Source organism: Callithrix jacchus, chromosome 5 (assembly GCF_049354715.1).
Source record: "Callithrix jacchus isolate 240 chromosome 5, calJac240_pri, whole genome shotgun sequence".
Classification (NCBI taxonomy): Eukaryota; Metazoa; Chordata; class Mammalia; order Primates; family Cebidae; genus Callithrix; species Callithrix jacchus.
In genome coordinates, this window is record NC_133506.1 from 142,840,428 (window position 1) to 142,852,572 (window position 12,145).

Sequence of the window (12,145 nt, forward strand, 5' to 3'; positions counted from 1 at the left end):
TATTACACTTAGATCGTGGTCATGTCTAACAAGAGGTGGATTGCTGAAGATCATGCATGCTTCGTTTGTTAATCGTGTATTTACCGACACTGATCTTTTTCTGGAGAGTATTTGGCCAGTATGAAAGTTAACTTATCCTTGTAGTATTCTATGAAAATAAACTTTCAGGAACTTGTCTTAGAAACCAGTGCTTGGGCACTACGGAGGGAGTGAGTTCTTTCAAAAACATTTTTGTTTTTGTGCTCAGGTCTTTAACCAGGAAAGAAGTTATTTCTCATGCGGATGTGAAGGAGGCAAATACTTCTCCTTTGTTTTCTAAGGGAGGATACCCAGTTGTCTCAAAAATCAGTCTATTCCTTGTTTATCTGTACTGCCATTTTTGTCATATATAAAGGTATTTTTAATAGGTGCCCTATTCTTGTTCATTGTTCTGACTTTTTTCTTCTTAAGCCATTGTACAATGTATCTGGTCTCTGCTAGGGCAAGTGTCCCCACCATGTCTTCTTCAGAGTTGTTGTATTTACTGTTTTTAGACATTTATTTTTCACATTGTTGTTGGTTTGTTCCTTTTTCTTTTCTTTTTTTTTTTTTGTTTTGTTTTGTTTTTGAGATGAAGTCTCACTCTGTCACCTAGGCGGGAGTGCAGTGGCATGATCTCGACTCACTGCAGCCTCCACCTCCTGGGTTCAAGTGATTCTCCCACCTCAGCCTCCTGAGTAACTGGAATTACAGGTGCATGCCACCACGTCAGGCTAATTTTTGTATTTTTGTAGAGACTGTGTTTCATCCTGTTGGCCTGGCTGGTCTCGAACTCCTGACCTCAAGTGATTTGTCCACCTCGGCCTCCCAGAGTGCTGGGATTACACATGTAAGCTACCATGCCTGGTCTATTTTTCATGTAAATTTTAAAATCAATTTTTCAGGTTTTATTAAAAACTCTATTGGTTTTTTCATTGGAATTACATTGAATTCATATCTTTATAATAATGAATTATCTTGTCCATAAATATGTATATCTCTTTATTCACAATCTTCTTTTATGCCCTTAATATTTTGTGATATTCTTAGGTTTGGCCCATAATTATTAGAATTCGTTACCAGGGTGTTCATAGTTTTTGTTTCTCTTGAGAATGGGTTCTCTTTTCTGCTACACTTTCAAAGTGATTATTATTGACTTTTGCATGGTAGTTTTTAACCCAGCAACTTTATTGATCATTGTTATTAGTTTATATATATTAATACATACATATGCTCAGAGAGAGTGAGAAAAAGAGAGAGAGGAAGATGGTGTCTTGTTATATTGTCCAGGCTGGCCTTGAACTCCTGGGCTCAAAGGATCCTTCTGCCTCAGCCTTCCAAGTAGCTGGGAGTGACTACAGGGGCACAACACCATACCCAGCTTAGTTTTAATATTTTGATTGTAGAACTTAACTGGTTTTTCCATTAAGATGGTTAGTGCCAAAAAAAAAAAAAAAAAAGAGTCATCCCTTTTATTACCATACTTCTCAAATTCCTGTTTCATTAATTTGGCTGGAACCTCCAGTAAATGCTGACTAGAAAGAGTAATGATGGACATCTGTGTTTACTTCCTCACTTTGAGAAATGCTTCTAAATTTTTTTAATTAAATGATGTCTGCTGCTATAGGTTTTTGGTAAGTAGTAATACCTATTATCAAATTAAGAAAGTTCCATTGGCCGGGCGCGGTGGCTCACGCCTGTTATCCCAGCACTTTGGGAGGCTGAGGCGGGTGGATCACAAGGTCAAGAGATCGAGACCATCCTGGTCAACATGGTGAAACCCCGTCTCTACTAAAAATACAAAAAATTAGCCGGGCATGGTGGCTCGTGCCTGTAATCCCAGCTACTCAGGAGGCTGAGGCAGGAGAATTGCCTGAACCCAGGAGGCAGAGGTTGCGGTGAGCCGAGATCGCGCCATTGCACTCAAGCCTGGGTAACAAGAGTGAAACTCCGTCTCAAAAAAAAAAAAAAGTTCCATTTTGGTCTAAGTTCCCACCTCTCCTTTTTCTTTGAAACAATGTGTGTGAGAACAATAAAAGTTTTGTGTAAACTCTGAGATGAAAGAGCCAGTACATTTTGGGGAAGTTGGATTTTTTCCACTTCAATTTATTTAATGAAGTTCCTCTTTTCAAGCCTTCAGTCTTCAGGTCCACTTTGATTCTTTCTTTGCTAGAAATTTTTTCTTCTTACTCATTATGGTCTTATAATTATTCATAAATTTTTATGATAACAGTGTGTTATCTTTTATTTTAATGCAAGGTTTGCACGGTTGCTGCTGCTGGGCCAATTTTACAAATTGCATTGCCAACATCTTCTATATACTTCCTATTTTTGTCTTTATTAGCTTCTTGCTGAGGCTTATTAAAACTTCCACTATAATTTTGATATTGTTAATGTTTTCTTTTGCTTTAATATTTGATCATATAAATCCCTGCTTAATCTTATGAATTGTTCCTTTTAATCGTAAGTGATGTGACCCTTTTTCCCTTACTTGCCTGACATTACAGTTGCTATAACTGCTGCTACTTTCTTCTGCCCTGATTTACCCGTTCCAAATATTTTATTTTCAATACGTTTGCAGCATTATGTTTCACTTGTTTCTCTAGAGAAAAGTTTTTGGTCTGAGATTTTCTTTTAATGGGTTAATTTCACCCATTTATATTTATGATGGTTACTAGTTTATTTCCCACTTTTCTATCATTTTGCTTTATTTACCATGCTTTTTCTTTTCATTTTTTCTCCTTTTGTTGGATTAATAAAGTTTTCCTTCTCTCCACCTATATTTCTCTGTAATCGTTCTATATTTCTTCTTTTAATGGTTGTCTTTTATTTGTTTATATGCACAGAGACACATTAATACTTGTCAATCAAGTCTACATCAATACCAGTTTCTTCCCAAATAATACTTTGCCTCAGCCTCCCGAGTAGCTGGGACTACAGGCGTGCGCCACCATGCCCAGCTAATTTTTGTATTTTTAGTAGAGACAGGGTTTCACCATGTTGACCAGGATGGTGTCGATCTCTTGACCTCATGATCCACCCGCCTCAGCCTCCCAAAGCGCTGGGATTATAGGTAGGTGTGAGCCACCGCACCCGGCCCCAAATAACATTTTTTTTTTTTTTTTTTTTTTTTTGAGACGGAGTTTCGCTCTTGTTGCCCAGGCTGGAGTGCAATGGCACGATCTCGGCTCACCACAACCTCCACCTCCTAGGTTCAGGCAATTCTCCTGCCTCAGCCTCCTGAGTAGCTGGGATTACAGGCACCTGCCACCATGCCCAGCTTATTTTTTGTATTTTTAGTAGAGACAGGGTTTCACCATGTTGACCAGGATGGTCTGGATCTGTTGACCTCGTGATCCACCCGCCTCAGCCTCCCAAAGCGCTGGGATTACAGGCTTGAGCCACCGCGCCCGGCCAATAACATTTTTTAAAAGTCACTTCCATCCAAACTTCCCTTTCCTTGTGGTTTTATTTCAGCTTTGCTTTTATTTATCTCCCTGCTGTATTTTTTCAGGCCATACCTATTTAGCTTTACCAACACATTTTTTAATGGCCATCGCTTCTTCTTGGAAGCATTCTTTTCTTCTTATTTTAATGTCCATAAGTACTTTTTTTGGTGAAGATCTATAAATAGTACATTTGTTCCCTGTGTCTGAAATGTCCATTTTCCTTTATAGTCAAGTGCTGGTTAGGCTGAGCTATTTCTATCTAGGCTGACAATAATTTTACACCAGCATCTTAAAATATATTACTCATTAGTGTACTTTTGATTCTTTAGAGACAATCTAATATTCATTCTGAATTATTTTAAGATTTTCTTGTTAATCTTGATGATCTGCAGTTTCACCACAAAGTATCTGGTATATATATGTTAGTTTATACTTGGGTATTGGTGAACTTCTTCAGTTCTTTGGTTTGAGAAACTCATGTTCTTTTTCAGTTCTGGGAAATTGGTAGCCTTGGTTCTTCACATGTATGTCTTCCTCATTCTCTAGAGGGTAGAGAGAGGTTTTTTCACTTGCAGCCTGTGGACCCATGAAGAGACCTTTTTACACGGGAGGTGAGGAGCTGCCTCCTTCCCCTTGATAAGCAGGGGAAAGTCACTTTTCTTCAGCCTTCATCTATGAGGTGTCCAACTACTCCTGTAGGACAGCTGGCTTGGTGCTCAGCACGTTGCCCTAGGGTAGAGATGTGGGCACAGTGGAGCTGACATACACTACTTATGGTGTTCAACGAGGAATCAGCCTCTGATCCCAAACACCTCGTGTGCATATTAAAAGTTTATTAATCCAACGAAGGAGAGAAAGAAGAAACAATGAAAAGAAGAAGCATGGTAAATCAAACAAAATGATACAAATGTGGCAAATAAACCAGTAACCATGATAAATATATTGGAATTATAGCCACTGCAGGCTGGGAGGATAAGGTGATGAGGGATGAGACATCACGCAACGGGTACAGTGCATGCCATTTGAGCAGTGGTTACACTGAAAGCCCAGACTTTTCCTCTATGTAATATATCCATGTAACAAAACTACGCTCATACCCCCTAAATATATACACATTTTGAAACTGTACTGATAAACACAGAGGTTTTCTTTTATATTAAATTGTTTTTCCAAATATGACATTTGAAAAAAAATGATGGCTCTAAAAACATGTATTAGGTAATATTAGGAAATTTCTAAAGAAATATAAAATCATGTCCAGTTTAGTCTTAGTGTTGAGGATGTTTATTAGATTTCAACCTTTTGAAAATTGGAAATTTTTGTATGGTATATAAGGTGAGTTACCCATTCTTCAGCCATTGATAATCCTCTGAACTGTTGTCTGAAAATAAAAGATTAGGTTTTCCTATTATACTTGTATTCATGCTTCCTGGTCTCTCACCTTGTTTATAAAATTTGAGCTTAATAGGAGCCTGAAAAAAGCTTTAAATATTTAGGCTTTTTTCATATTTTTCAGTTACTCTTCTTCTTCCTCTTCCTCCTCCTCCTCCTCCTCCTCCTCTTCTTCTTCTTCTTTTTTTCTTGAGATGGAGTCTCACTCTGTCATCCAGACTGGAGTGCAGTGGCACGATCTCAGCTCACTGCAGACTCTGCCTCCTGGGTTCAAGCAATTCTCCTGCCTCAGCCTCCCAGGAAATACAGACACCCACCACCATGCCTGACTTATTTTTGTATTTTTAGTAGAGACAGATTTTCACCATATTGTCCATGCTGGTCTTGAACTCCTGACCTCCATTGATTCACCCACCTCAGCCTCCCAAAGTGCTGGGATTACAGGCGTGAGCCACTGAGCCTGGCCTTCTCTTTTTTTAAAAATGACATTAACATGACATGAGCAGTAACTATTAAGGTCATACATGACTGACTGGTCATAGTCTATAAAAGCAATTAAAAATGAATACAGGGTAAACTTTGGAAAATGACTGACTTCTATTTATTTTTATTTAAAAAGGAGCACAACTTAAAACTCACCTGCTTTGTAGCAGCTCAGTACCATAGAAAAAAAATATTTCTGCCTCAGCAATCAAATCACCTTATTGTACTTTTTATACCAATTGTGATGGTTAATACGGAGTGTCAAGTTGATTGGACTGATGGATACAAAGTATTGATCCTGGGTATGTTGGTGAGGGTGTTGCCAAAGGAGATTAGCATTGGAGTCAGTGGGCTGGGGAAGGCAGACCCATCCTTAATTGGGTGGGCACCATCTAATCAACTGCCAGCAAATATAAAGCAGGCAGGAAAACCTGAAAAGGAGAGACTGGGTTAGGCTTCCAGCCTGCGTCTTTATCCCATGCTGGATGCTTCCTGCCCTCTAACATTGGGCTCCAAGTTCCTCAATTTCGAGACTTGGAATGGCTCTCCTTGCTGCTCAAGCTTGCAGATGGCCTATTGTGGGACCTTGTGATCATGTGAGTTAATACTTAATAAACTCCCATATATATATATACACATATATGTTGATTGGGCTGATACGAAGTACTGATCCTGGGTATGTGTGTGTGTATATATGTATGTATATGTATATGTGTGTGTGTGTGTGTGTGTGTGTGTGTGTGTGTGTGTCCTATTAGTTCAGTCCCTCTAGGGAACCCTAACTAATACAGATTTTGATACCAGAAGTGGTTCTAAAGGAACAGAATATTAAGGATGGAGTTCTTTATTGCTTTTCGCTTCCACAAGACATCACACTGGTTTACTACATTGATGACATTATGCTGATTGGGTCCAGTGAGCAAGAAGTGGCAAACACTCTGGACTTATTGGTGAGACGTTTGTGTGCCAGAGGACAGGAAAGAAATCCAGAAAAATTCAGGGACCTTCTGAAAGTCTACGTCAGTAAAATGTCTAGGGGTCCAGTGGTGTGGGGTCTGTCAAGATATTCCTTCTAAGGTGAAGGATAGCTAGCTGCGTTTGACCCCTCCTGCAACCAAGAAAGAGGCACAATGCCTGCTCGGCCTATTTGGATTTTGGAGGCAACACATTCCTCATTTGGGTGTGTTACTCCAGCTCATTTATGGAGTGATCAGAAAGGCTGCCAGTTTTGAGGGGGGTCCAGAACAGGAGAAGGCTCTGTACAGGTCCAGGCTGCTGTGCCAGTTGCTCTGCCACTTGGGCCATATGACCCAGCAGATCCAATGATGCCTGAGGTGTCAGTGGTGGATAGCGATGCTGTTGGGAGCCCTTGGCAGGCCCCCATAGGTGAATTACAGCCGAGGCCTCTAGGATTTTGGAGCAAGGCCCTGCCATCTTGTACAGATAACTACTCTCCTTTTGAAAGACAGCTCTTGACCTGTTACTGGGCTTTGGTGGAAATTGAACATTTGACTATGGGTCAGCAAGTCACCATGGGACCTGAACTGCCTGCATTGAACTGGGGGCTTTTTGCCCATCTAGCCATAAAGTGGGTCATGCACAGCAGCATTCCATCATCAAATGGAAGTGTTGTACATGCCATCGTGTTCAAGCAGGTCCTAAAGGCAAAAGTAAGTTACATGAGGAAGTGGCTCAGATGCCAATGGGTCTCCACTCTTGCCACCCTGCCTTCTCCCCGCCAGGCCTCATGGGGAGTGCCCTGTGATCAGTTGACAGAGGAAGAGAAGACTGGTTCACAGATGGTTCTGCATGATAGGTAAGCGCCACACAAAAGTGGACAGCTGTAGCACTATAGCCCCTAGCACTATAGTCCCTTTCTAGGACATCCTTGAAGGACAGCGGTGAAGGGAAACCTTCCCAACGGGCAGAACTTTGAGCAGTGTACCTGGCTGTGCACTTTGCATGGAAGGAGAAATGGCCAGATGTGTAATTATATACTCAACCATGGGCTGTAGTCAATGGTTTGGCTGGATGGTCAGGGACTTGGAAGAAGCATGATTGGAAAATTGGTGACGAAGAAATTTGGGGAAGAGATATGTGGATGCACCTCTCTGAGTGATCAAAAACTGAAGATATTTGTATCCCGTGTGAGTGCTCACCAACAGATGACCTCAGCAGAGGAGGGATTTTAATAATCAAGTGGATACAATGACCTGTTCTGTGGACACCACTCAGTCTCTTTCTCCAGCCACCCCTGTCATTGTCCAACAGGACCATGAACAAAGTGGCCATGTGGCACGGATGGAGGTTATGCATGAGCTCAGCAACATGGACTTCCACTCACCAAGGCTGACTTGGCTACAGCCACGGCCGAGTGCCCATTTTGCCAGCAGCAGAGACTTCAATATGGCAGCATTCCTCTGGGTGATCAGCCAGCTACCTGGTGGCAGGTTGATCATATTGGACCTCTTCCATCTCATGGAAAGGGCAGAGGTTTGTCCTCACTGGAATAGACACTTACTCTGGATGTGGATTTGCCTATCCTGCACACAATGCTTCTGCCAAGACTACCATCCGTGGACTCATGGAATGCCTTATCCACCATCATGGTATTCCACACAGCATTGCCTCTAACCAAGGCACTCACTTTGCGGCTAAAGAAATGGGGCATGTAATCCCAGCACTTTGGGAGGCCGAGGTGGGTGGATCCCGAGGTCAAGAGCTCAAGACCATCCTGGTCTACATGGTGAAACCCTGTCTCTAATAAAGATACAAAAAATTAGCTGGGCATGGTGGTGCATGCCTGTAATCCCAGCTACTCAGGAGGCTGAGGCAGGAGAATTGCCTGAACCCAGGAGGCAGAGGTTGCGGTGAGCCGAGATTGTGCCATTGCACTCCAGCCTGGGTAACAAGAGCAAAACTCCGTCTCAAAAAAAAAAAAAGAAAAGAAAAGAAATGGGGCAGTGGGCTCATGCCCATGGAATTCACTGGTGTTACCATTATTCTGAAGCTATTAGATGTAGAACGGTGACATGACCTTTTGAAGTCACAATTACAATGCCACCTAGGTGACAATACATTGCAAGCCTGGTGCAAAGTTCTCCAGAAGGCTGTGTATACTCTAAATCAATGTCCAATATGTGGTGCTGTTTCTCCCATAGCCAGGATTCACGGGTCTAGGAAGCAAGGGGTGGAAGTGGAAGTGGCACCACTCACCATCACCCCTAGAGGTCCTCTAGCAAAATTTTTGCTTCCTGTTCCCACGACGTTACATTCTGCTGACCTAGAGGTCTTATTTCCAGAAGGAGGAACACTGGCACCAGGAGACACAATCCCATTAAACGAAGTTAGGATTGCCACCTGGACCCTCGGGGCTAGTCCTACCTTTAAGTCAACAGGCTAAGAAGGGAGTTATAGTGCTGGCTGGGGTGACTGACCCAGACTATCAAGATGAAATTAGTCCACTACTCCAAAAAGGAGGTAAGGAAGAATATGCATGGAATACAGGACATTCATTAGGGTGTCTCCTAGTATTACCATTCCTGTAATTAAGGTCAGTGAGAAACTACAACAGCCCAATCCAGGCAGGACTACAAATGTTCCAGACCCCTCAGGAATGAAGGTTTGGGTCACTCCACCAGAAAAAAACCAGGACCTGCTGAGGTGCTTGCTGAAGGCAAAGGGAACACAGAATGGGTGGTAGAAGAAGGTCATCATCAACACCAGCTACGACCACGTGACCAGCTACAGAAACGGGGACTGTAATTGTCATGAGTATTTTCTCCTTTTTTTTTTTTTTTTTGCTAAAAAATGTTTGTGCATGTATACACTTGTACTAAGAAAATATCTTTATTTCTGTTTCCTTTATCATATGACATAAGATTTATTGACTTCATATCAGCATTTAAGTATTGTTAACTTTATGTAATAGTATTTGGATTGGGGATTGGTGCATTTCCAGTTGTACAAAGAATAGTTGTATTATGTTAGGTGTAATTATGACCTTATTATCTTTTGTTTTCTTTTTTCAGACAGTCTCACTCTGTTGCCCAGGCTGGAGTGCAGTGGTGCGATCTTGGCTCACTGCTACCTCCACCTCCCAGATTCAAGCAATTCTCCTGTTATAGCCTCCCAAGTAGCAGGGACTATAGACATGTGCCACCACACCCTGCTAATTTTTTATTTTTAGTAGAGATGGGGTTTCACCACGTTGGCCAGGCTGGTCTCGAACTCCTGACCTCAGGTGTTCCACTCACCTCAGCCTCCCAAAGTGCTGGAATAACAGGCTTGAGCCACCGTGCCTGTTGACATTATTATCTTTATTCAAAGATTCTGTATGATCTCAGGAGATGTGTATGGGTTCAAGTTGACGAGGGGTGGATTTGTGATGGTTAATACTGAATGTCAACTGGATTGGATTGAAGGATACAAAGTATTGGTCCTGGGTGTGTCTGTGAGGGTGTTGCCAAAGGAGATTAACATTGGCGTCAGTGGGCTTGGAAAGGCAGACCCACCCTTAACTGGGTGGGCACCATCTAATCAGCGGAGAACGAATATAATGCAGGCATAAAAATGTGAAAAGGCTCCCAGCCTACATCTTTCTGCCATGCTGGACTCTTCCTGCCCTCGAACATTGGACTCTGAGTTCTTCAGTTTTGAGACTCGGACTGGCTTTCCTTGCTTCTCAAACTGATAGACGGCCTATTGTGGGAACTTGTGGTCTTTTAAGTTAAAACTTAGTAAAGTCCCCTTTATATATATATACTCCACAATGGAGGTAAGGAAGAATATGCATGGAATACAGGAGATCCATTAGGGGGCCTGTAATCTCAGGATATATATATCCTATTAGTTCTGTCCCTCTAGGGAACCTTGACTAATACACCAATCAACTGTGAGATCTCTCAAAGTCAACTTCCAAGTCTTTTGTGTACATCTTTAATTGAAGTAATAGGAAGAAAGAATCAAATTCTGAAAGCAAAGTCAGTGTCTTATGTTCTAAAAAGACAACTGCTGTGATGTGACCTAAACATTTTATATGAAGGATACAGATTTATATATAATATATATTTAATATTACATGCACACACACACATAAGCATTTGGATATATTTCTGTGACACTGTTCAAAACTCTTTTCATTGAAGTCATAAGCAAATATTTATATATTTACATATTCAAAAAAGAGGGCATTTAGACATCTAACTGGCAAACTAAAATATAACAAAGACAGCAAACAAGTTATTTTGTACGTGAGTACTGTTCAGTGTGTTAATGGAAATGTATGCTTCAGAGCAATCTTAGCCTTTTGTAAAATATGTCTCAATCTAGGTTAAACTGAAATTTCTCATCTCCAAGTCTAGAAATAATGCAAAGGGTAAGAAGTTTGCTCTTCAAGCAGCGTCATATTATAATGTGATTAAAACTTGTAAATTATCAGGTTGAGGTCATTTTGTTGTCGTTTAATGACTGATCTTGGAAACAGACTCACTTTCAGAAGGATCTTCAAGGTCACAGATGGTTTGCCTGAAATGGACCAGGCCTAAAAGTGCTTCTGTATTCTTCCTTCCTTTCCTTCCTCGATGCAGGAAAAATGTAGACAGCAAATAGCAAACTGAGGCCAGATACGGTGGCTCATGCCTGTAATCCCAGCACTTTGAAAGGCCTAGGCAGGTGGATCATGAGGTCAGGAGTTCGAGACCACCATGGCCAAGATGGTGAAACCCCATCTCTACTAAAAACACAAAAATTAGCCAGGCACAGTGGCAGCACCTGTAATCCCAGCTATTTGGGAGGCTGAGGCAGGAGAATCGCTTGAACCCGGGAGGCAGAGGTTGCAGTGAGCCAAGATCCCGCCAACTACACTCTAGTCTGGGCAACAGAGTAAGACTCTGTCTATACATATATATGTATATATATACATATATATATATGTAGCAAACTGGGCAGGCAGTCAGCTAGACCACGCACATGGAGCTGTACCAAAGTGTTCCCCAGCCTAACTTGACCAATACATTCCATAAATGTCTAAGATTTTCTCATACTCAAGGTAAGACTTCAAAATGTATAGCAGGTCTAACTTTACATGCTCAGAAAATGAAACTTTGTCTTCTATAACAAATAGTGATAGACCAAAAAAACTCACCAATACAAGGGAGCAATTTATCAGGTGTAAAAAGTCTGTCAAATAAATGTTCAGTCAATTTAAGTGCAGATTCATTATCCAGGTACTTCTCTCTTAAGCAACTTTCTCTCTGCTCCCTGCCCCTCTCCTCCTATTAAACCCTAGCCCACAGGGGGTAGGATTTCCTAATTACTTATCTTTTTCTGTTTCTTCTGCTTCCTACTGCTCTTGAAGCGTTTCTTTGAAATCAGCATTTCAAACTTTGGGCTGAGCAGCTGAAAAGTGTTTCAAATGATCACATTGTGCCATCTGGTGGAAATACAGCCTTTTCCAGGCAGGGGCAAGTAAGATAGTTCCTCTGGGTCTTAAATTCCTGGCTTAACCACAAGGAGAGTCTGATAAAATTTACAAAACCGAAGCCAGCTGAGGCCTACCTCCCTCACCTCAGTTCTATCAGTTCAGTATTTTTTCCAAATGAAATCTTTCCATTTGCCCTGTAATCTTTCTAAAAAAAAAAAAAAAAAAAGGACCAGTCAGGCACAGTACCTCACTCCTGTAATCCCAGCACTTTGGAAGGCCAAGGCAGGCTGATCATCTGAGGTTGGGCGTTCGAGATCAGCCTGACCAACATGGAGAAACCCCATATCTACTAAAAATACAAAATTAGCAAGGCGTGGTA

At 41.5% G+C, this 12,145-nt stretch overlaps 1 protein-coding gene across 5 annotated transcripts in view; it reads left to right on the forward strand.

Annotated features, from left to right (window-relative positions):
* Nucleotides 1-12,145, forward strand: part of SGCG (sarcoglycan gamma) — a 149,957-nt gene that overhangs the window by 128,705 nt on the left and 9,107 nt on the right. The window contains exon 7 of one of the 5 annotated variants that reach the window (XM_078375176.1): nucleotides 248-2,794. The exons of the other annotated variants lie outside the window; for them this stretch is intronic. Coding sequence (XP_078231302.1) covers nucleotides 248-392 — 145 coding nt within the window. The 3' untranslated portion in view covers nucleotides 393-2,794. Of the gene's footprint in view, nucleotides 1-247; nucleotides 2,795-12,145 lie in introns of those variants that run through there. 5 annotated transcript variants of the gene reach the window in all.